The sequence below is a fragment of the Alligator mississippiensis genome, chromosome 1, assembly GCF_030867095.1.
Source record: "Alligator mississippiensis isolate rAllMis1 chromosome 1, rAllMis1, whole genome shotgun sequence".
NCBI lineage: Eukaryota > Metazoa > Chordata > Crocodylia > Alligatoridae > Alligator > Alligator mississippiensis.
In genome coordinates this window covers 317,646,340-317,671,160 of record NC_081824.1, presented here as the reverse complement: position 1 = coordinate 317,671,160, position 24,821 = coordinate 317,646,340, and the positions used below count along the sequence as shown (strand labels likewise).

The 24,821-nt window shown below is 40.6% G+C and overlaps 1 protein-coding gene across 2 annotated transcripts in view; it reads right to left on the bottom strand.

Annotated features, from left to right (window-relative positions):
* SMPX (small muscle protein X-linked) overlaps positions 1-24,821 on the bottom strand; it is a 79,738-nt gene that overhangs the window by 38,611 nt on the left and 16,306 nt on the right. The window contains exons 1-4 of one of the 2 annotated variants that reach the window (XM_006263973.3): positions 21,531-21,739; positions 16,251-16,310; positions 10,718-10,804; positions 4,049-4,202 (exon numbers count right to left, since the gene is read on the bottom strand). In XM_006263973.3, coding sequence (XP_006264035.1) covers positions 4,062-4,202; positions 10,718-10,804; positions 16,251-16,289 — 267 coding nt within the window. In that variant the 5' untranslated portion in view covers positions 16,290-16,310; positions 21,531-21,739 and the 3' untranslated portion in view covers positions 4,049-4,061. Of the gene's footprint in view, positions 1-4,048; positions 4,203-10,717; positions 10,805-16,250; positions 16,311-21,530; positions 21,740-24,821 lie in introns of those variants that run through there. The other variant, XM_059726484.1, reaches the window with a different exon arrangement.

Here is a 24,821-nt window from a genome sequence, read left to right as displayed (position 1 = left end):
ATTTTGTGCTGCAGGATGTTCAGCTTTCCTTCTTTGTCCTGCAGCATCTTGCTCCCCTTGATGCTCCCGTGGAAGTAGCCTGCCACCTTACTGCATTTTGAAGTTTGCTTGCTGGTGGTCCTGGCATTGTCACCAGCAACTCTGTCCCCCTCCACGGTGTCCCTGACAATGAGGTGGAACTTGTGGGCCACACAGCGGATGCCAACAAAGTTGGCATCACGGATGGCCTTGAATATATTGGCCCCATTGTTTGTGACCATGAACCCACGGGTGAACTCACCCTGCCCAATGAGCCACCCCTGCACCAAGTGGTTCATGGCCTCCATGATCTCTATTGCCTTGTGGGACTCATCCATCACCTCGGCTTGAAGGAGAGCCCACTGATGGCCTGACTGGTTGCACCAGTACCCTGTAAGGGAGAGGTAGGTGTAATCTCCAACTCAGCTACTTCAGATGTCTGAGGTGAAGTATAAGGCCACCTGTGGACCTGCCTTGTGCAGCTCCTCCCTGAAGTACTCCCTGCATGCCTCATACAGGGAGGACACCACCATCCTGCTGAAGGTGGTATGTGCGGGCACTTAGTATGATGGAGCCACAAGCATCATAAGCCGCCTGAACCCTGGCTGCTTAACTAAGGAGAAGGGCTGGCCATCCACAGCAAGCATCTCTCCAGTGCTCTGAGTGATCTCACTCGCCCTTGAAGCATGCCCCCTCCTGTCTGCCTTTCCTCCACTGTTTCAGGGTGACCTGCCTCTCCTTTGGGGGGATGAGGGCTTTGAAGCAAAAGGGAGACTTCCCTTTGGGCATGCTCCCGCTGGTGCCAGGCTGAGGAGGAGCAAGGGCAGGGGGTGGTGCCTGCAGAGATGCATCAGCATCCCCATGGTGCTCATGTGTTTTGACGCTACCTGCTTGCTTCTCGGGTGAGGGTGCATGTGTGGATGCTGCAATTTCCCCCTCTTCAGCAGGCAGAGAAACAACAACAGAAGGAGCAGACTCAGCTAAGCCGCTTGCCTCTGCAACCTCTACCTCAGCCTCCTCTGAAGTGCCTTCTGGGGAATGAGACCTGGCTCTAGGGGAAACTTGAGGGGTGTGGAGCACAAACTCAGCTGATTCCCCCTCTTTCCCTAGAATTTCTCTTGCTAGGGCACTGAGATCCAGATCCAGCTCTTCCTCTGGCACTGGAAGGCTCAGCATGGGAATTGAAATGGGGGTGGAGGAGACTGTCATGCTGGTGCTGCTGCTGCTGCTTGTTGTCGTGGCAGGGGGTGGGAACTATGGCTGGTGCTCTTGGAGGGATGCAGACTCAGGCATAGGCAGTGGCACTGGCATTGCCCCCCTCTCCTTGCTGCCTGTACTAGTGGAAGCCTCATGCCTGCTTGTTGTAGAAAAGAGGCCCAGTTTGGGGGGCGAGGAACTTACACCTCTCACTCTACCTCCTCTTCTGCCCCTCCCTGAAGGCTTGCCAGCTGCCTTTCCAGTAACTTCATGGTGTGTTTCATAGTGTCTTGCCTTTATACAAATATATAAATGTATATGCACCTTCCTATATAAATTCTATAGTATAATATGCAAGATAAATGTATAAAAATAAACATATATAAATGTATATGTGCCTTCTTATATAAATTATATAGTATAATATGCAATATAATTATGAAATTGAAAAGAATACATCAGTGAATATAATAATAAAATAAAAGGGTCTAGAAAGAAAGCAAAAGGTACTGCGGAATCTCACTTGCTAGACTAGCAAGTAGGAAATCAAATCAACGGTAGTAGGCTTTGTTGTCTAATGCTCCTGAGCTTCTGGAAGATAGCCCAGTAACTGACCCCAAGGGAGAAAGCAGGCCAGTTCGAACAATGCTGCCTTTTATGCTGTTTTTCCATCTCTCCCCCAGAGCACTGGGGTTGGAAGGGACCTCAGGGAAGGATGATGGTCGCTGGTCAGCTACACAGTCAATATGAGAGCAGTCCTTCTCCCCTCCTCCCCCTCCCTCTCTTTACTTTCTGTTTCCCTGCAGGCAAGCCCAGTTGCAGCTTCGAAACTTGATACGTTTTGAAACATTTCGACTGCCCTTGTTTTGTTTTGAGGCTGTTTCGGGGCCCTTCATTTTGTTTTGATTTTGCTGTTTGGAGCTTGAAATGAGTTGTAATGGCAGTGAATTGAAACAGCCGGCAAAATTTCGCACAGCCTTAATAATTAGGTCATCTAGTTCAACTGCCTTTCACTTGTTTTATGGCTACTTCTATATTCAATGTTTTTACGGTCCTCTCCCACTTCTTTAAGTGACTATTTTCATTTACATAATGGAGTTAAATAAAGGCCATTGTTTTATCTGGTATTCAGCTTAGGCTGTCTCTGTTTATTTTCCAGACCTAAGAAAGGCCACTTTGTGCCTGAAAGCTTATTTAACATCTCTCCCAACTATATAGTTGGTCCAGGAAAAGATATTACCAAAAAATCCTTACTTCTCACATCAGAAGAAAGTCAGGAGCTGAGGAGGAAGAACTGCAATGCCAAACCATTTTGCTGCCTAATGATATGAGAGCTTTAAAGACTATTTGTTTGGGTAGCTATCCCTTGTAGCACTGTATTGTCTTTGAATGAACTGCGGTGCCTATGATAAACATCATTGCCTGATCCTCCCTAGACTAATTATAAGATAACAATTTCTAAACCCTGAGACTAACAGTGATCTGAAATTAATCTGGGGTTAAATTTATGTCTGATTTTTTCTTGCTGAGGGAAATCTCTTTAAAGTTCTGCATTAAAAATTCATATTTCTCAGGGCACTGCTTTAGTCTGATGATTATAATATTATATTTTACAAAATGTTAATTTCCTTTTTCACAAGTTTTCTGAAGAAAGAGTCTCTGTTGTTTCTTTCAAATCACTAGAACATTATGAAACAGCAGGGTATAAACAATAAAGAACTGAGTATATTTTTTAAAGTGGACATATTTATGCTGTACATAAAAACAAATGAAAGGTATCGTGTATGTTTTTCAGAGCAAATCGCCCTGACTGCACATCATCTCCTTCAAGGCCCCTGGTACTGTGCCATTCTGTGGTTACAAAATTCTTCTGCATTATATTTTTATATTCCTTTGTTCTTCTTGTATGTGCTTTTATAGAAGATTCCAGATGCCTTTCTTTTATTTAACATGGGGCTCTTCTGCCTTTTTTTCCAGGATACAAAGGACTTGTTTCAATAGAAATAATTGGCAAATGTACTGTTCAGAAAGATACTATGTGACACAAATATTTTTTTCTATTTGTAGTGGCATTCTGTGTTGCCCCTCACTGTAGAAATGAATTCTCATTGTTGCTGCCTGATGCATCTCTAACTGATACAGGCTTTTGAAGAGAGTTAGGCAATAATTCCTTTGATAGAGATGGATTATCATTGCTCTGAAACTCATAATGTAAGACGATAGGGGAAGATTTTGAGAGATTTGCAGGACTTGTTTGAAATCGGATGAAAAATTAGTTCAAAATTAAAGTCTTTGTTAAAATAATGATTTTGTCCTTTAATAAAGCTGTGACACTAATCACAGATGCTTAGGTGTTTATCTTCGAATCAGCAGAGTTAAATGTTATACTAAAGGAAGCAAAGAAAACTTGCTAACCTAGCTTCCCTGCATTATAATTAATTTCTTTGCAGATCATATATATAAGTTGTATAGTCTGACTCATGCTTTGTACAGACAGGGATGTGTATGTTTCTGAGAAAATAACTTGGCTGACTGCAGTATTCAGGATAGCAGAGGATTTTTGTTCATGTGGCTAGAACATGACAAAAATATTCAGATGCAAACTCCCAGGTACTCTACTAAAATGTTGGGTTTTAAATGCTGTAGGATTCCAGTGGAATATGCTTCTATTTTATATCTTAGTTTTATGCTTCTACTTTATATACTTCTTTCAAATGTAAGGGCTGACTCAGAGCCTACAGAAGTCAACAGAAAGCTTTCCTTTGACATATATGTGCTTTGGAACACCCAGTTGTTCCTGGAGGAATAAGAAAGAAAAAAATCTTTTACTAACCTGTTTGTTTCTACTACTGCTCAGCTCTGGGGACAAATTTCAGCTCACTCTTTATATTCTGAATCTCTGATAAGTTGACAGCAGGGCCTGGAAGTTTCTTGGCTCCTGGGAGAAGCTTCTTCTCCTTTTCTTCCTCTGTAGAAGCAGGAAGGTTCTGTAGAAAGAGAAAATAGTCACCTCGCAACAACAGGAATCTCTTGAGCATAAATGTAGGTCAGCTGAGTGGGAAATGTGAAGAGCTTATTTCAATGCTAAATGTGATCACAAAAACAAAACAAAACTGGACAAATGGGGAAGATTAACTTGGTTGCTAGATGACCTGAAAGAATATACCCTGAAAAATAAACTAATAATATGCACTCAGTGCACAAAGATTTACATGTCTTCTCTTACAATGTTAAGGGAATAATAGGCAGTCAATGGGGCAAAGGGTGATGGATCCCTCCAAAGAAGAAAGATCCCTTCTCTATTTAAAGAAAAACCAACTTGTCTATTGCTATGATGTAACTATCTGTGCAGCTGCTGAGAAACCTCATGCCTTGAACCTGGGATTGTAATCCCACAAACCTTCAGTGTCCCTGAAAAACTGAGCTGTAAGGAGAGTTAATATGGGTTCTGAAGCCTGTTGAACTCAGCAAGAATCTCTCTCTAATTCCTGCTACAATTATTCTTTAACATTTGTATTCTGGTAGTATCTAAAGGTTATAGCCAAGCTAGATCCTGTTTTGTTAGGCCCTATCAGACATGACTATCACTAGGCATGTCTACACGTCCAATTAATGTGCCTAAATTTATTGTGTAGGGACTGCTTGGGGATAGAGAAGGTGAAGGAAGGGAGCAGCAGTCCCTACAGAAGCAGCTACAGATACTGCTGGAGTAGCTGGGGCAGACAGAGAGGGCATTTTTACCCATGCAAGTGCTGCAGCACCCGTCACTTTGAAAAGCTCCCAGCGCTGTGATGCTTACAGTTGTATAAGTGGTGAAATGCATGTCAGTGCTGAGAAAATGGCAGCAGCGCACTTTTGCACCAAAACAGACCAGAGGTGCTTTCATTCAAAAGTGCACCACCACCATTTTCTGCACGCTGACATGCATTTCGCCGCTTATACAACTGCATGCAGCGCAGTGTAGTGCACCTCAGCTCACATGCAGTGGATCTCCGGCACATCACAGGACAGAAAAGTATGTGCATAAATTCCCAGAGAGCCAGATGGGAAGACAGCATTTACCTTCTCAGACAGGGGTTGGTATCATGACACCTCTAATGGGATCTCGCAGCACCCCAGGGTGCTGCAGGCATATCAGTTGAGAATGACTGAGCTGGGAATATCCTTTAGGAAGACTTCTGATCTGGACTGGCCTGTTGCTTGGAGAGTAGTTTTCCAGCAAAGAAGTTAAGATTTCTTGGGTGCAGATTCTAAATTATCCTACAGCACATCATTTGTGACTGGCAGTAAATTAATAGTTTTACTGTAAATAATTTAATGGATTTATTCTCTCTCTCTTGTTCAAGGAGTATCCTCTTAAAGGATCATGGGTTTTTCTTAAATTAGTTCATTGCTTAGATTTACTAGACACCACTATTTTTAGATTTCTCTGTTGTTTTTCTCTGCGAACTGACTGGGAACAGGTTCTCTTGATATCTGACATCTGATATTGGAAATTCAAACTGTTGGTAGCTTGTCATTGGTTCCATAAGTCATATAGTATTGAATGACTCAATTTAACTCAGAAAAAGATAACTTCAACCTCTCAGGGAGAAATAGCAGATAAATAAGGATTTTTTTTTAATTGACCTGCTGGACCTCATCAGCTTTTCACCATTTCTTGACAATTGGGGCTACTATAAGATTCACTGGCTTGGCAAATTTAATTTTGTATCACTAGTTCATAAAAATAACTCATGTGCATGCAAGCTTCTAATTGTAAAGAGTGTAGTCTGTTGTTTGTCTGTCTTTTTTAAGTAAAATGCCTAGTGAGATTTTGTCTTAGTGTTGCATTCCTATTAAAATATGCCACTTTTGTATGCTTACTTAAAATATGCTTTCCATCAGCCCTACCACAAGTAAAGCTGTATTATACTTCACAGACATGGAACACCTAAGAGGCACAAACATATCCAATTATAGCAGATATATATAAATGACTGCAGTTTAAATCTAGTCCTAATTTACAAAGGATATTGTAAGCAACAAAATGTATTTAACTACATTTAAGCAATAATGAAGTCTACCATAACAATATGTATATATGTCTCCTTCCTTTAAATGTATAGTAATTATATATAATAGTAATTATACATATACAGGAAGCATACTGTTACAGTAGACTTTGTTGCTTAATAGTAGTCAAATATATATTATTGCATATATACATGCACGGTCCAATATCCCTGTAAGCTCACAATATAGGGATTTTGGAAATGCATATCAGGAGAATAAACAAATTAATACAGAAAGTTGTAGAGATAAAAGCAGGACAAGAGCTCAGTAGTCACAGATGATAACTAATTAGTAATGTTGTCTTATACTCCTTCTTTGCCTGATAAACTGAATAAGCAGAAAGGAATGAGGTCCCAGACACAATGGAGCTACAATACTTTATATGGGTAATAGTGGATCCAGGACAGTGGAAAAACTGGGTGCAGTGATAGGTGAGCTGACCATTGAACCTGTCTTGATGGGAGACCAGGTTAAAAAATTATTCTCCCCTAAAACAGTTGCAATACAAATTTAATTGTGTAATACATGTGGGTCTTTGCAAGAGTGTAAGCCTTGGCTATTTTGGAGATGCTCCACTCTATAAATTCTTCTTTGGGTCACTTTCTAATTTAAAATGCATGAAGTTTATAACTGTACCTCAAATTATCCCTCACTATGTGTGCAATGTGCACGGGGCAGCTGAGATTAGAACATGTCCTCCTGTATTATTAAAAGTCTGAAGATGAATTAGATGCACGATGGTGCTAAATAAATGCATGCAAAAGACTTTCCAGCAGAACAAACAGCAACGTTTTTTTTTAAATTCACATACTCTTCCACTCAGTTTGCTTGCTAAATGCTCTCTCACTCAGTTTTCACATGCATAAAAAAGCCTACCAGCGTTCAGCTTGCTGAATAAAACCTACATATCCTCTAGCCTTGGTAGCTACATTCATAAAATGCAGTCCAAACTACTGAGCATTGTTAAGAAGTTTGCTTCTAACTGTTTGAAAGAAAGAATCATGGATTATACTGCAAAAGCCAAACAAACAGGAAAAGCTGAAAAGACAAATCCATGGTAGCATTTATTTCCTACATAGCCTATTAGCCTGATTCAGTTGCCTGAACTCATGTGCATCATCCTATTGGCTTGGCAGAGAAACATCCATCCCATACTTTTTGTCTCATATCTAACATTCAACTAATCAAAGAGCAGAGCCATATTTAATTAACTGAATAAAATTAAACCAAACTACTGTGTAATTTATTTTATTTTTCAAGCATCAGCCTTCATGCATGCTTTATTAGTTTCTGTTTAATAGCTGTTGCATTCTTTCAGTGAGGTAATCACTAAATAGAAAATACAGTTTAATTTCTTTTCACAGGGAAACAAATGGAGCATATAAAGTCACTTTGTTTGTTTTTTTCCCTCTCCTAAATACCTTCTTCAAAAGAAATTTGGATCAGGGTACCACCCACATTCCAAAAAAAAAGATTCTGTAAGTAGAGCATTTTTACCTGGACGCATACAAAGGAATTAAACAAAAAAAATTCTTCTGCTCTGATTTTCAAAGAAACTGATGAGGAGGGAGAACAAGATTAACCTTTTAAGTAAATGAAATTGCATGTCTTACATGACTGTAATAGCTGGGGGATAAAGACTGATGTGTCCTAAACTGTCCTGTGATTCCTTATATAGGACTGGGTAATCAATGTTTCTGTACTGCCCCTAGAGCACACTAAGGGAGTCACAGTCTTCCCCAATGTCTTACCATTGTTCAGGAAGGTGGAAATTGTGTTAGGTCTATCCCCAGTCCAACATATTACATACAGGTCTTGAAGTGCTGTATATCCTAAAAAGGGATATTTGGAAGATGGCAGAAGGCTCCACCTACTCCCTACTTGCCACCCAGTTGCAAGGGAGGAGGATTACTAATTCTGTGAAGTCCGCTACATTCCATATGATGGAAATGGTGATTTAATGCATTAGCACAGGACTGTCCAACTTAGCAGCTGGGGGCTGCACCAGCAGGGGCCATAGTCCCCCCATACCTACCCTGTTGCACCCTACAGGTAGAGCCTCATCATCTCCTTGGCTGCAGGCTGCTGGGCTGCAGGCTGCACCAAGCTGTGCTGTCCTGCCTTGCCGCACTGCCTATGGTGGGGGCAAGCAATGAAAGCCAGAGAAGAAAGGGGGTGCCTAGAGGCCCTGGATGTAGGAGCATCTGGAGCAATAAAGGGAGCAGCTGCCATGGGGAGCCTAAGGGCTGCAGATTAACTCCTTGCAGACTGCATGCAGCCTGTGAAATGTCAGTCCTGCATTAGCACAGGGGAGTCGGGGAACAGGCTATAGTCTGGGCCTCAGTTTCTAGCACGTATTAAGCATATACCATAGACAGACACTTGCCACAGATAGACACTTGGCTGGTTCAGTCAGGGACGACCCTGCTTGGAGCAGAGGGCTAGACTAGATGATCTTGTGAGGTCCCTTCCAGCTCTACTTTCCTATGATCCTACATATGTTTCTTCAAGCAGGTAGTAAAGTTGGAACAAATGCAGGTGTTATTTCTAAAACTTGCAAGAACCTTAGAAAGCAGCATAAGTTTCAAGCTTCAAAAGTTAGTGCAAATAATTTTGATATGACATTGTGTAATAGCACTCATCGTGTTAATGGATATCTGTATTTATGGCAATCTTTAAAAAGAATCTCTCTTTCCCTCCCTCCCCCCTCCCCCTATCCTCCAGGGTATTATGCTGAACAATGCTGAATGCAGAAGCCAACATTATAAAAGGGAAATAAAAGCAGGACAACATCTATAAAAGGTACAAATCACAATACAAGTTTTAAAGGAGAAAAATATCATGAAATAATTATGAAAATTACTTAAATGAACTGATGGATAAAGCTAAAAGAATCGGGGCTTTTATGAAAATTCTAGCACTTCTCAAACTTTTCTCTCTTATGGTCATATCTTCTCTGAGTAGTTCTTGTTTACAATGGATCTACATAGTAAATAAGACGTTAATATTCTCCATAAATGTGACTGCCATGACTAGTCTTGGTTAACATTAACGTTTTCAGATAAATTCCTATATAGGTTATTTAATGGGCTATGTATAAAAATTCAGCGGTCAAATTTCAGCATCTATATTTTTGCAAAATACAGACATGAATAACAGTTAAACGTACAAAGCAAGCATTTAAACATGTATGTGAGTCATGGAGTTTTTAAGACTCCTTTTTTATTTGCAAGCGTATAATTTTCATATGTAATATCTCTTTGTTCACATGTATTTCATGAATATTATGTAGGTGTTATATTTTTGAAAGTCTGGTTCAAAATGATTATCACATAGGTTTTTACTACATAGCAGAGAGTAACGGAGATTTCCTCCACAGTTGTTTTGCAGTGAGGATCATCTTATTCTCTTGCATTCTGTAAACCAACGGTGAAATAAGCATCCTGGGTGAAAACCTGGCTCCACTGAAGTCAGTATAGCTTTGCATTCCCCTTATGCCTGAATGTAGGTGCCGTCCTTTTAACTAAAGATAACTGCATACCTCAGCACTTATTTATATTGCCACCTAGGGCAATAAAGTGTCTGTTTACACTATAGAGCTGCTGCTGCCATAGATACGCTGACAGGGGTCTACTACCAGAGCCCATAGTGGAGATGCAGGTACAGAAGGACTTTTTCTACTGGTAAATTTACATCATCTCTCCAAGCATTTGCAAAGCCAGCGGAAGCCCTCTTGTATCAGCACAGTTGCATCTTGACTGGGGGTTTTGCTATTTTAGTTACCTGATTTTTTTTATACTTCTAGCTATGCTGACAAATCTGTATAATATAGACCAAACCTAAAACTAAGTACAGTCAATGCATTCAGTAGGTAGTGACTTGTTTCCAATCGTGATGAATAGATGGATATGGCCCCTAGGACTGGCATTTTGCTGTGGCCTAGATCAGAGCTGTCCAAAGTGGCTGGGGGCCAAACACCAGGAGGGACTGCATACCCATGAGCACACCAAAGCAAGTCATGGGCCCTCTGGGCCACACGCCTTGCAGATGTTCCTGCTGCTGCACCACACAGGTACCCCACTGTTGCACACTGCACCTGTGCACTGCACCCCCACACCTCTCCTGCTCACTGTGTGCCTGCCCCTCCTATTACACTGCATGCCATATGACCCCAGGCTCACCTTTGTCTCCCCCGTCTGCACTGCACCGGGGTGGGAGCAGGCAGTGCAAGATAGAAGAGGGAGGGGGAGCCCAAAGACAGTGACTGCAGAGTGATGGGAGAGCAGAGGCCAGGCAGGAGCCCAGGGATGACACCTTATCCCTGTCTGGGCTGCATGCAGCCCGCATGCCACCAGTTAGACAGCCCTGGCCTAGATAAAAGGGCTTGCGCAGCATATCAGCTATAGAGGTTCTCCTACATTGTATTTAAGTTTTACTTTTTTCTTACCTCTTCCACCTCAGGTGTAAATTCTTTTCTTTTGTGAGGGTGTCCTGCACCAGGTCGGAATGCTCCCATTGGGATGTTGATATTAGCCTGTGAGAGGGAAAGTGTGATTTGCCACAAAGAAATTACAAAAAGGATACAATGGCAATTACAAAAAGAAGAAAAAAAGGAATTGCCCTGTGGAAGTTTGTGAAGTCTTTTAAATCTGTAGCAACTGCAGTATTTTCACACAGTTGGCCCTGGAGCAGTGGTGTTCTACTTTTTCCACATAAGTGACTTTTCAAGGTAAAGATTCTTTTTTTGGCCCCTTTCCTTTTTCATCTCCAAGTTTTCCATCTCATACTTAGCCAATGTAACTGTGGTGATTGCTTATATAAAACTGTAATATTAAGATGGCACTAAAGAGACAAAATGAAAACTATGTATTTAAGTGTAATGAGTACAGCAGGCTGAACAATCCCACACTTACTACCAATTCTGAAGTTGTGCAGCTTATTTCCAAGCTTAAACACACTGAATGCATATATTTATCAGGATTTAATTTCCAAGAATTGTCTGTAGACTTAGTGCTTTGATCTATTTGATTAACTTTGCAAGTCTAGCTTCTTTTTTTTTTTTTGTCTATATAAGTACTAGCCTTCAAATTTTGATGTTACTCATGAATTTGATTGTCATTGAATTTATACCAATGGAATGTCATACAAAGAAATGTAGAAACAAAGTATAATGCTGAAAGATGTTTTAGTAGTTTATTTAGATTTTAGTTTTAGTTTAATTGTTCAGTAAGTCTCTGTAAACCCTAAGAATCTTATACTGAGCCACAGTTAAGAAAAAGGGATATCTACTTGAAAGTTAACAGGTGCTCCACTTTGTGACAGAAGCAGAACTGCAGACTTTTGGAAGGACTAAACAAATAACCATAGTATTTATAGTTAAAGACATACATTAATGGGGATCCAGCAATTAGCAAAGTGAAATAATTAGATCCTGTAGCTCAGTTTCCCTTCTGGATGCAAGTAGGGTGGACTGCTTCCGGAAGTTCATTCAGTAACAAAATTCCCAATGGCTGTTAGGAGAGCATAAATGTTAGATGCTTATTTAAAGTACTTGCATGGCACCCATGGTATCTTAACACTTTAGGCTCTTTAATTTACTTAGTATCAAAATGACCCTAGTAAGGTAGGGAAGTGCTATTTTCTCCACAATAAAGAGGAGGAATGGAGGCACAAGAAGACTAAGAGCCAAATGCACATAGGCACCAAATCCACATGGGAGAATTTCCACTAGAAATGAATCTGGGAGAGGGAGCAGTAGAGATGTTCAATCTGCAGCCACTCTCTCTCCTAATCCTCATCTCTTCTCCAGACTGGGGTGATCCCACAGGTTATTCTGGTCCTCCCATTCCTAGGGAACTGGAGCAGCAGGGCAAATCCCCCTGCCAGTTTTTCATCCAGAGACTCTGGTGTGATAGCCAGGTGGGAGGCTTGCAGCGCTGCTCCCTCCACTCAGCTCCAGCAAAGTCCCTGCCCACTACAGACACCTGGAACTCTGATGTGAGGAGCAGGCAAGGAGTTTGCCCTGCTACCCTGGGCAGAGTCTCCCTGAACCCAATTCTTGACCCGGCTGGCTTCCCCTTGTCTCCTCCAATCCCTGCCCCAAGTTGCTCAGCTGAGTAGCAGGAGAGCAAGGGGACCAGGCTCAGTGAAAGCAGATGTTCAGATTAGGTACAGACATTAAAAAATCCTGAGCTAGAATTGATATCAGTGACTTGGTTTTCTGTAAGTGGTGTAGTTTAGATCAGTAGTGAACAGAACACACATTCACCTTTGGTGGGGGGGGGAGGGCAAATCTTAGACCAGGTTCCAACATTTTTAACCAGTTTATGTGTGCTGAACTTCTTTTATGTGTATAGACTAGTTTCCAATCACTTACAATGTAATTAATGTTTGTACCTGGCCTCAGTCTCTTGGGGAAAACTTTCCCAAAAGTGATTTCTACCAGGTTATTTTTCTCTTGGAGTGGCCATTTTTGATTCAGGAGAAAAAGCTTGAATGTCTGCATGGTAATTCGCCCAGTAGAAAATTAACTTCTGTAAATGGCCTGAATAATATTGTATAATAAGAGTAAGCCTCCTTGACAACTGTGCTGGAAGAGCTTGTAAGGAATGTGTTTGAAAATATGAAATACAATGTCTATTGAATATTCAGAAACCTGTGCAGCTGTGGGAAAGAACAAGATAAATGTTTATATTTCTTTGTTTCTCTGGCTGGCAATTCCATAGAGACAGGATATCTAGACCAGGTATCTTGCTCTTTTAGGCTAAGTACGGATGGGCAATAAGCCCAAAGTTGAATTATTTCAATCTTCACAGGATAGTCTAAGCTGTGTAGATAGAACTGATTAAGCAAGTGAAATGCTCACTTTTGATTCTGGAAATGTAGCCACATGCCTGCAGTGGCCCTTAGCCAGAAGTCGGGGGTTGCAAGAGCATGCCTCTCTGCTCAGCTGGAGCAGACAACTTGAGCCAAGGCTAACCTGCTCACTCTGTGCAGTAGGGGAGAGGGTGCAAAGCATCCTGGGATTCTGGGGGATTGTGAGTTAACTTGAATCTGGAGGGGATCTGGGACAGACGTTCAATAAACCAATTTAACCTAAATCAGTTAAGTCTGATACTACATCCATCCAGGTTTATCTTAAACTGGTTTGAGCCATTTTAAAAGCAGTTTATGTGTATTGAACTTCTAGGGCTTGTCCAGATGAGCATGGATATGCCGTATGCAGTGCCGCAGGCCTGTCTGCAGCTCTGCACATACTGCATATGCAAGTGTTCCCTGCACTGCTAATATGCAGTGGGGGGGAGGGGAGGGGGCAGGGCTTGACACTGGGAGATCCTTAAAAAAGTGCCTTAAAAAAAGGGGGAAGCACACACAGTGACAGCGTGTACCGCTAGAAACTGGAGGCTGGCTGGCCGGAGCCATGCTACAGCTGCTGGCCAGGCTCTCTGCTGCAGGATTGCCACTACTACAGCCCCCGGAGGCTCTCAGGACCCCAGGTAAGGCTGCTGGGGCCAGCCCAGGTGCTGACCCCAGCCTCTCCTACCCCACCTGAGGCAACGTGCCACACACCAGAGTGCATGTGCATCGGCGTTTCCGAGGGACAAGCAGCAGTGGCACATATTTTGCCACTGTTGTTTGTCCCCAGGGAAATGCACGTTTCTGCCCCTGTTGTGTTACAGATTTGAACTGGTTTTCAGTCACTTCTACCCGTTTATGTATAATGCCTGTCCCAAGCCTTACTGTGCTGCTACAACCTGTAAGGCCAATTTAGGAATGCTACTGGTAAGAGCTGAATGTGGTCGTGACTATTTCTTTCAGTCCAATGAACAAACTCTAGCTCCAGCGGAATATAGTCATGTTAAAAGTAAGTTAAGAGGAACTGGAAGATTATCAGAATTCTACAGCCCTGATCCAAGGAAGCACTTATCTGTAAGGAAAATCAAGAATAATTATATTGACAGAATGTATTGTTAACTACTCCTGTAGACAGCATTTGAGAGCCCCTTCTGTTATATCCTGTCACATTAATGCATGAGAATAGATCCCTAAATTTCTGTATCTGTGGCACAGTATATACTGTCATTTCCCTAGCTATGCATCTGATGATATCTGTACATATTAGTAAAGGCTTATAATCCATGACTCACTGTAATGTATAATGTATCAAAATAACTGATGTATCATTGCTCTGAGATAAGTTCAAAGTATAATAGTCATCAACTGGAGGATGGGTTTCTTACTGGAACTGTTTCCAACACAGCATTTACTAGAAATAAAACAAACTGTGCAATGGTTTCTTTTCTAACATTAGTGATTCAAAGTTACTTTTAATACCTTTTACTTTTTAGTCTTAAATTTAGTACTTTTCAGGTACAATTTTAAAAAATATATTACATGTTATTAGTTCTGTTTATGCACAAACTAGAAGCAATATTAACCTTAGAAACCTTAAGGAAATTAACCTTAAAACTTACAAAACACTATATTATCACCCCTGTTTTTATGTAACAACCAAGCAAATAAATATAATTAAAAGGACTTTGGAGAATAGGCTTATGTGTAATATAAATGTAATATTTAATTTTTATAGTGCTTAAAGCTCTTAAATCAGTGTTGTAAATCCCTTAAACCTGTGGGTTAATAATACAAATGTTTTTGGAATTTTATGCAAAAAGTGTTAAAATCTGGTCTTGTTGAAATCAATGGCAAGACTTCCATAAATGTCAATGGCACCAGGATTGTATTCGAAGTGCAGTAACTTGTATGCTTATAGAAGTCAACTCTGTTCGGGTCAACCATACTTGATGATAACCACAAATAGCACGTATGGAGCCTTGCCGCTTCAAAATGCTGTGCAACCATTACCTAATTAATCTTCACAATACCCTGATGAGCTAAGTTAGTTTTATCTTGGGAAACCTGAGAGTAGGTCAGCCATGATAAATTCCGTTTGAGTTTCTTATACTGTTTTAAGGGTTTGAGGAAACAGATCAAATTTCAGATCAATATCATGGGGAAATGTATTACAAAAGTGTATTTAACGGGATTTGTCATTTGCATTTCAGGAGCCATATTGCCCTTTTGGCTGAGATCATTTATAGTGTAATATCTAATATGACGTCTATCTGGGGGATACAAAGCACAAAATCCTAGATCAGGGAGAGCCCAGAAATGTCAAAACTAACCTTTAGGTTAATTTCCAAAATATGTACAATATTTACTGATTTAGTCTTGCATTGAAATCAAGACTCTTTGCAACTGACTTCAGCTAGAATAGCACCAAGATGTTAGTTTTGCCGACTGAAAAATGTGCATAATACTTTCTTTACCTCCTTCTCAGGGGTGTTATGAAAATTCTAGCACCTAATGTTTGCAAAGAGATGTAAGAACTAAAATTCACTAGAACTAAGCACATGGTCATCCCATGCAAACTCGGAAACAGTGTTTTTTTCTTAAGAAAATATGTTTATTTTTCTAATTCCATTTATTTTTGTTCTCTCATAAAATGTCTTGTTGAACCTCAATACAATTAAAATCAAATGCTGAAGATATTTTTTTTCTGTACAAAAATGGAAGAGGGGAAAACATACAAACACTAATAACTATCTTTCCCATTGTTCTACCAAAGTGGCACTAATCCTAGAGAAATTCCAAGTGTTTGCAGGAATGGGATTTATTCAGAATACATATCGGCCATATAAACAGAAAGTCTGTGGTTTGGTTGTCCCATCCGCAAGTACAACTTATCAGGGGAAATCTATTTTTAAAATCTATCATTTATTCTGCTTAGATCATCAGCAAAACCTCGTGTCAGAATCCTTGTGTTTTCATGTCTACCAAGATTAAACGTTGTCTCTCTCTAAAATAATCACTACTTAGCACTTTTGTGTTATTTTATTCAAACAAAATACAGATTGTCAAGCAACAGATGTAGAGATTTATTATTTTATTATATTAGAAACGTAAATACTATCTCTTACCTGAATGGCTCTGACATTTGAAGCTGGCTGTTTTGACATTTTTAAGAAAGAGCCTTACCCCTGCAAGCAAAATGAGAAAGTGTTACAGGCTCTGACATTCAGATAGCAGAGCTTGATAAACTAGAACTTAACCCATGCTGCTTCTTGACAGGCATCCATTTCATCCACCCATCTTGTCTTTCAGTCTCAGTTTCAGAGTTGCTTAGTTACTCCTCCTAAAAACCTGAGGGAGTGAGAACACCTGAGCTTTGCTGGTTAATCTTTCATAGCCAGAAATGAACCTATCACTTACACATTAAAAACTATAATGAGAGGAGATCAGAAATTCTTAAAATGTTAATTGTTTCTTACAATGAAGAAGCATCTAAAGGAAAAATCTGGCAACAAACAATGTACCTTTATTTTTGCTTTATAGAAAAAGGGGTCACTGAAACTGAGCTGGAATCTGGTCCTTACAAATATAAAAATGGTATTCACAAACTTTTGAGAAACAGAAGCTGATTTAACTCCTGCTTCAAAAAACCCTTAAAAAGTCTCAAAATTAGGAGTGTATTGACTACAAATAATTAAGATTCACTTAAATTCTTATAGTCAGTCCACTTTGGCAATTGTCAGGCCACAGAAGAATTTTCCTTCAAAGATTTGTGTTAAGTGGGTGTATTATTTTTTTTAAGTAATATCATAAGAATTTATTTAAAAATTAAGAACAGGAACCATTGCTTTTAGACATGGAAATACCATCAGTTATTGAATTAATATACAATAGTCTAGCCAAATCCTGAGGTATTTACTTTATCATACTCAAGCTAAAGCTAGTTAGATCAATAAAAACTAGGTGAAAAAACAGGAACAGCATACTTCTATCAGTTTTAGTCATGTAACCTGGTTGGGCTGAATTTGGACCTGCTTATTTCTCCCTTCTTTTAGGCTTGTGACATTATCTGGGATAGGCCAATGAAAGTTTTTGGCCTTTTTTGTTATAAGGAAAGACAAGCAAATCTTACCAAAAGATAAGAAATAGCATTGGATGGATGTTAACTACTTTTGTGGCATACTTAATCCCCCAGGTTTAGCCCTAAACTGATGACAAAAATTACAAATAAGGGGAAGAGAAAAGGATTAACAATGGAAACAGTGTGACTGCATTCAAGAATTCTTCACTATAGGATCTTTACTGTCGTCCAGAGGTAGCATTAAGAAAAAGCACTTTGGTCTATCTATGCCTTAAGCCCTGACAACCTGTAAGCTTTTCACAGGGACTGCCATAAAAAGTCTGTAGCTTTGTCCTCACCTCATCTTCACAATGCCTTTAAAATTCTATACAACTGTCAGTACAAAATCTTAACAAAATTGACTTCTAGTATAATGACCTTTAGAGGTATGTGTAATGACCTTTAGTATGTGTCTTCTGACCTTAGGCTGTAAAGAATGCTCTCCAAGCTGAAACACATTGTGTCTTAGCAAATCATTTTGGGGTTTAAGTTGGTGTAGCCAGTTCTAAATTGTAGAGGTGACTAAAACCCTTTCCACATATAATATAAATTGCATGGCTCCAGATGCTTCTTGCATTATAGTAATGTCAAACAGGAGACAGCTTAAACAATTTCACATCTATATCTATTATTATCTTTTTAGCACACTGGCCAAGTTCTCTGATGACACTAAACTTTGGGGCATAGTGTCCACACCTGCGGACAGGCTAATGATCCAGGCTGACATGGATAAACTTAGTAAGTGGGTGGACACAAACCTTATTCAATACCGATAAATGCAAGGTACTTCACCTCAGGGGAAAAAAAACATAGCATACTTATAGGCTTGGCAGTGCTACGCTTACTAGCACCACTGCTAAAAGAGACTTGGAGGTCATGACTGACCACAAGATGAACATGAGCCACCAGTGTAATGTCACAGCTGGTAAAGCAAACAAAACCCTGGCTTGCATCTATAGATGCTTCTCAAGTAAATCTCAGGATGTCATCCTCCCGCTGTACTCGGCCTTGGTAAGGCTGCAGCTGGAGTACTGCATCCAATTTTGGGCTCTACAATTCAAGAAGGATGTGGAGAAGCTTGAGAGAGTGCAGAGGAGAGCCACGCGCATGATCAGAGGGCAAGAGAACAGGCCTTATGAAGAGAGGCTGAGAGCCATGGGACAGTTCAGCCTGAAAAAGTGCAGGCTCAGTGGGGACCTGGTGGCTGCTTATAAGTACATAAGGAGTGTACATCAGGATCTGGGAGAACGTCTGTTCACCAGAGCACCCCAAGGAGAAAGAAGGATCAACAATCATAAACTCCTACAAGACCATTTTAGGCTGGACATAAGAAAAAATGTCTTTACTGTCCGAGCCCCCAAGACCTGGAATAGACTCCCTCCAGAAGTCGTGCAGGCACCTACTCTGGATTAATTTAAGAAACTCTTGGATGCTTATCTTGCTGGGATCCTTTGACCCTAGCTGACATCCTGCCCCTGAAGCAGAGGGCTGGTCTTGATGATCTTCGAGGTCCCTTCCAGCCCTAAAGTCTATGAAATCTATGACATTTTTAGCCATTTCTACTGACAATTAAAAATCAATACAGGAGCAAGGAAACTAACCCAAAAGTGCTTTTAAAAGTTGTGGGTCTGCTTTAAAGGTACATCTGTGATGAAATTATAGTCAAGGTTTCTACCACACTTGGTATGTCTAGTAGGGTTGTGCAGAGCTTCAGTCAGCGGTTCAATTCAGTGGAGATTTAGCCCGATTTGGTGGCCGAATCTCCAAATCCGAATCGAATCAGGAGACCCTTTAATATCTCTGAATCAAATTGGAACCATCCAAATCAATTCAGAGAGACTCAATGATTGTCATAGACACAGATTTAAATGTTTTTTCTACATACCTCAAGGTACCAGGTGGCTCATGAATGCTGAAATGGTGGTGTGGATGGAGTGTCCCACAGAAGCGCAGGGTGGTCCTCAGCAAACTCGGTGGCAGACCTAGAAGTGGACCAGAAGCACTTCCGGTCTACTTCCAGGTCCACTGCAGAGTGTGCGGGGGACCCTTGCCCTGCTCCCCAGCTCAGGGACTGGTGCCTTCTGGGTCTGGGGGGGCACCTAGGGTCCCCCCCATGGCCAATCGCCAAGCCAGAGGTGTGCAGGGGGGAGGGGGGTCCCTAAGCACTCGGCAGTGGACCTGGAAGTGGACTGGAAGTGTGTCTGGTCCACTTTTGAGTCTGCCACCAACTGTGCTGGGGACCCCCTTGCATTCCTGTGGGATGCTCCATTTGCCCCCGCATCACAGTGCTCACGAGCCATGCCTGGTTCCTCAAGGTATTTAGAAAAAATATTTAAAGCTGTGTCTATGGCTGAATCGCTGATTCTCTGAATCAGCATCAAATCTTCAGATTTGGATTTGGCCATATTGAATTGGGACAGTGATCCGAATCAACAAATCGAATCACTGTCCCCGATTCAGGCCGAATCTGAATTGAATACAGGCTGTTTTGCGCACCCCTAATGTCTAGGCACTGCAACCAATGCTACACACTTCTGCCAGTTTTTGGCCATAATTAAACATAGATGGATAAAGAATTAAATAAAATCTTTGCTTTAAAATGTCTTTAAATCAAACAGCTTTACTGTTGCTTTTTGGTAATGTGTTATAAGTTCAGTAAAAGTCTGTGTTGAAGCTGATTGCAATCAGACACTGATTCCTAAAGAGAGATGTATGATACAATTGTTCAGGATTGCTTTTGGAGGAGGTGATTTTCCTACCAGTTCATGCTGCCCTCATTACTGCCAGAGAAATCAGGACAACAGCACACTGATGAATAAAAATAGACAACCTTCTCTGGCAGTGTTCCCTTCCCTTCCCCCGTACTCCAAATTCACCTCTAGCAAAACTACTGATCATCATAGGTATAGAAACAAAGCTTAAGTTACAGCTAAATCCTTATCACTGGCTACATTTAAGCTTTCATCAATTCATTAATATATTTTTATAAAGCATTTTTCTTTTGCCATATATTTCTGAGAGATATTCAGAATGCTATGCTATTAACATGCTGTTACTTCTGGCATTATGATCAGATTTGCAAACTTGACTATTAGAGTCCACATTCACTATCAACTCAGGATTTAAAAACTCCTTTGCCAGTTAAATTTCTTTTGATCTCTGTCTCATATATATACATATGTGCACATACACACACACAACCCTGTTCTCAAGAGACTTTTTGGCCTCCTCTTACCTTTTACCTTTTATGGTCTGTATGCAGAGTCAAACTTTGAAAGCAATGCCACTCTTATTTTGGTTTGGAGCTATTTAATAGCTGACATGCAATACAAATTCCCTTACTCCCCTGCTTCCTAGTGAAATCACTCATGAATGGGAATATCTGATAAGAAGGAATCAGTGTTTTGGAAAGAGTTTTTTGGAAAAGGTTATCTAAAGGTAGCTAAAAATAATTCCTGAGAGGGGTACAGAAGGATGTGCAGCTGTCCAGACTAACTGACTTCTTATTCAATTTGCTTTAAATGCAATGAGACATACTAACATAATTTCCATCTTTAATAATTGTACTGTACATATGCAGCAGAAGTAAAAAACAACAACACTGAATGCTGGTCTCTTACCCCCTGCTGTACTTGTGGAAGCAAGTACAATGGGTGTTTTGGACAGAAGGCTGCAAGGCATTTTCTCATAAAAGACTTTGACAGGAACTACACCACTGTGAAACCTAACTGGTACAAAGGAGGAGGTGAAACCCCTACTTGGAACTTTGTTATGCACAGTTTGTTATGCACAAACTTATTACATACTACAGGCAAATACAATAATAATGTAAATTTTCCATATCATTGTTGTCTTTTAATCTATTACTGTCACCTGCTATTTTACAGTGAAGACTTCTCCCTCATACCCTGATGTCCTGCAAATATTACCAACTGTAACAATGGATAGAAAGAAAAGTGTACTACTTGTACTACCAAATATATGCTGATCATAATTTTCAGCTTGCTTTTTCTGATATCAGTAAGTAGTAAAGAAGCTTTTGTGTTTTAAATCTTTTAAACTACACCTAGATTATAAAACAGTAGAAACAACAGTCTGCTCTAAACACATTAATATATTGCATGATGTTAAAATAATTACAGCACTATAATAATTGAAGTCACCTTACAGCCAGTTATTAAGGTATTCATAGAAAGGTCTTTAAAGTTTTTAAAATGACACGGTCAGACTAGCTTGCTTATTTATTTATATATAAAAAAGTTCCAAACCGTCAAGTCAGTATATATACCTCCTTTCGATGCTGAACAAGACACCTCTTCAACCAGCTGAGATCTTGACTGTGATCCTTTAAATGTGTCTGAAATAGCTTGAGTGCTTTGTGCCTGTATGGTACTGAGTGCAGCTCAGGGCTGGAGTGGAACTCAGTTTAGAAGCTAAGTGTAAAAGAGAATTCTTGTCATAGCTTGCAGTTGTTCTTCCTAAATATAGAGTTTGAAACACCCTGTAACTTGGTTCCCTGAGACATTTGACCATCGTCTAAACAGGGCTCAAATGTCAAGTAATAGGTGTTGATGAAAAACACCTTTGGGTCATTTTTTGCTCTTGCTTTGTGTAGTTTTGGGTTTTTCACAAGAGCAAGGCACAATGATAGGATGCAGTATACTGCCTTAAGCTTTTCCTGCAAGTTTGGGGCTGCGTACCTCTCTACTGCCACATCAGGTGAGGAAACAATGAGAAAGACATGCATTTTCAGCCATATTTGAAAGCACTGTTCACTAATTTTCTTTACCTCATTTTTTGGCACCCTGTTTGAAGAACCTTGGGTCAAAATTCATGGGATCTACAGGTCCAAAGAATATTTGAAAAATCAGAAAACTTGACAAACCCCCAAAAATTGAGTGAGGTGCAAAAATGAAAAACATCTTGGAAAATTTTAGCTTAAAAATGTTTATTGTATATTAAGGGAAATGGGCTAAAAAAAAAAAAAGCATGGGAAATACAAATGTGTACAATCAGAGGAATTAACACAATAGCAAGTCAACTTTGTGTCACAATAGAGAACAGACAAACATAAATATTTTTACATAACTCTCCTATTCCTTGTCCATTATATATATTGTCTTTAGCGAGAGCTTTTAGAAACTGGACAACAGTAGTCAGCCAGTGGCATAACTAGGATGTGTGAGAGCGGCATCTGCCTCAGGAATAGATCTAACGGGGCTGCCAGAATGGTGGCCCTGGGGAGCCTATGCTATAGGAGTTGATGAAGTTGCTGTGCAGAACTTGCTTTGCAGAAGCAACTTGAGTCATGGCAGCAGTAGCCCTGAACCACTGCTGCGTTGGCTGCCACAGCCAGGGGGCAGTGACCCAGAGGTCTTTAGGTCTCTAGGTGAGGTAGGACTTGCTCTGAGCCCTCCTTCATCAAAGCAGCATCTCCTTCCTATGCTCTGCACAACAGAGTGGCCAGGGTACCAAAAGAGTCGGTTATGCCTCTATGACCTGCAGTCAGTTTGTGAATTTTCCCACCTGCCCAGGTTACACATGAATCAAAAACCAAACAAACAAAAAGAACATATTGATGAGATGATCCCATACGCCCACTGATACAAGGGCAGTGTCCAGTTTGCTGTGATCTTGCAGAGAGCTGACATTCCTTCTCTCCTCATATTTATGTTACATCTGTTCTCAGATCCCCCATGACCCAAGCTGCCAACAGCAGGAAGAGCAGTGTCATCGGCAGCAGAGGAGTATCAGTTGTGCTGCTGCGCTGCTGGCTGAGCTATCTTAACTAGGTGGTGACAATTCTGTTTTGGGGCAACTTTTGAGGTTTCTTCCTATCACTATTCATTCACTTTAGCTTTTTAATGAAAGCTGTATTAGCAGCTTTGGAGCTCTCCTGCCCCCTTCTTTATTCTATCTCTGACCCTCTTAATCTTACATTTTTGGCTACACATATTTTCAACTGAAGAAGCTGAACATTTCCTACCCTCTATCTTGGTGGCTAGAGCAATATAGAGGGAGGGAAGCTGGGTTTAATCTCCTGGAAAGCTGAAGAGGATGTAGAACCTAGGCCTTGCACTTCCTGGGCAGCTGCTCAAGCCACTAGGCCATTGGTTCCCAACCTCAGGGCATGACCCAAATCAGGGTGGGTGGGGGCTCCTCAGTAGGGTTGCAAAGGGCTTACACACACACACACACACACGTGTACACACATGGGGCTGCTGGGAGCAGCAGACAGGTAGGGTGGGGCTGCCTCACACAAAGCGGGCAATGGCAGTGCTCCCACCCCCGGGCTGCCATCGCTACCGCCGCTGCACTCTGCTCCTAGCAGCCCCCGTGGTGCCAGGTCTGGAGGTCCTGTTGATGGCCAATTTAGGGTCGCAGTCAAAAAAGGTTGAGAACCACTGCACTAGGCTATCATATGAAAGTGGGTAGTTCCACCACTATGTCTTTTTAAATGGCTAGTGGTCTGTGTGAATTTACTGCTGTTGAGGTGTTAGGTGTGTTCTAAGCATGCTTACTAGATTGGGACCAACAGGGGTCATAGGCACAATGATAGTTTGTGAATCCCAAATAGATTTAGGCCTGAGATAAGTACCAAGAAGTTCAGCTAAGATGGCAGCACCTCTTGGCCTGTGCAATAGCAAAACTTTAGATACCTAGGTAATTTTACTGGCAAGAGATGATTAGTTGGGCCTTGTACTGATATTACTCTTAGGTGCTTAAATTGTGCTTAAATTGCATGTTAGTTGTTTTTTTTTTAAATCAGGGCCTTAGGAAATAATCCTGTTGATGCACAAGAAAGAAAAAAATCCACAGGAGTATATGGACAAGAAATCAAATTAAAGTGAATTAGAAGGAGATGGAATCTTATCATGGAACAGCTATTTGTATGTCTACAATTTCCCTGCAGGAAATGAAAGCTATACACAGGCATATATGCCTGAATAAAACAGGGCTAATTTGCCCCATTTATCTTTCACTTAGTACAAGAAAATTGTAGGCATACAGTTACTGTGTGGCAGCTGTTCTCAGTGTAAGTCCTTGCTCCTTGCTAGCTTGCTTTAATTTGATCATTTGTTCATACCTCCAGACTGTTACTGTGTTAACTATGTTGTCATAAAAAGAGTGAAAATTGCTTAAAAACACATTTTTTTCTCTAAAGCCAGAGATGTAAGTCACAGCGGACTCATTTTAACAATCACTTTGCAGTGAACTGCCCTGTGACTTGTAAACTCATCTGCCAAATGCATGCAGCAGCTGATTTAACAAGTTGCTAGTGATACATGCAGACTCAAGGCCTCTCGGTTTCTAGGACAATGTATTATTTACATTGACATATACTATATACTGATAATATACCAGTAGTAGGAGTTCACTTGTAATAGAAAAAGCACATTTTTGTTCAAAATATTCAGTTAGGATATTCTTAGAAGCTTACTTAACGAACATATTTCGTATCCACTTTGCTTTTTAACTTAGAAGTTTTGAAATGAACTTGGCATTAGAATTCCTGTGTGAGGTTTATTTTTGTCTAAAAAACTTCACTATATAATATCAGAACTATTTCTGCAGCTAA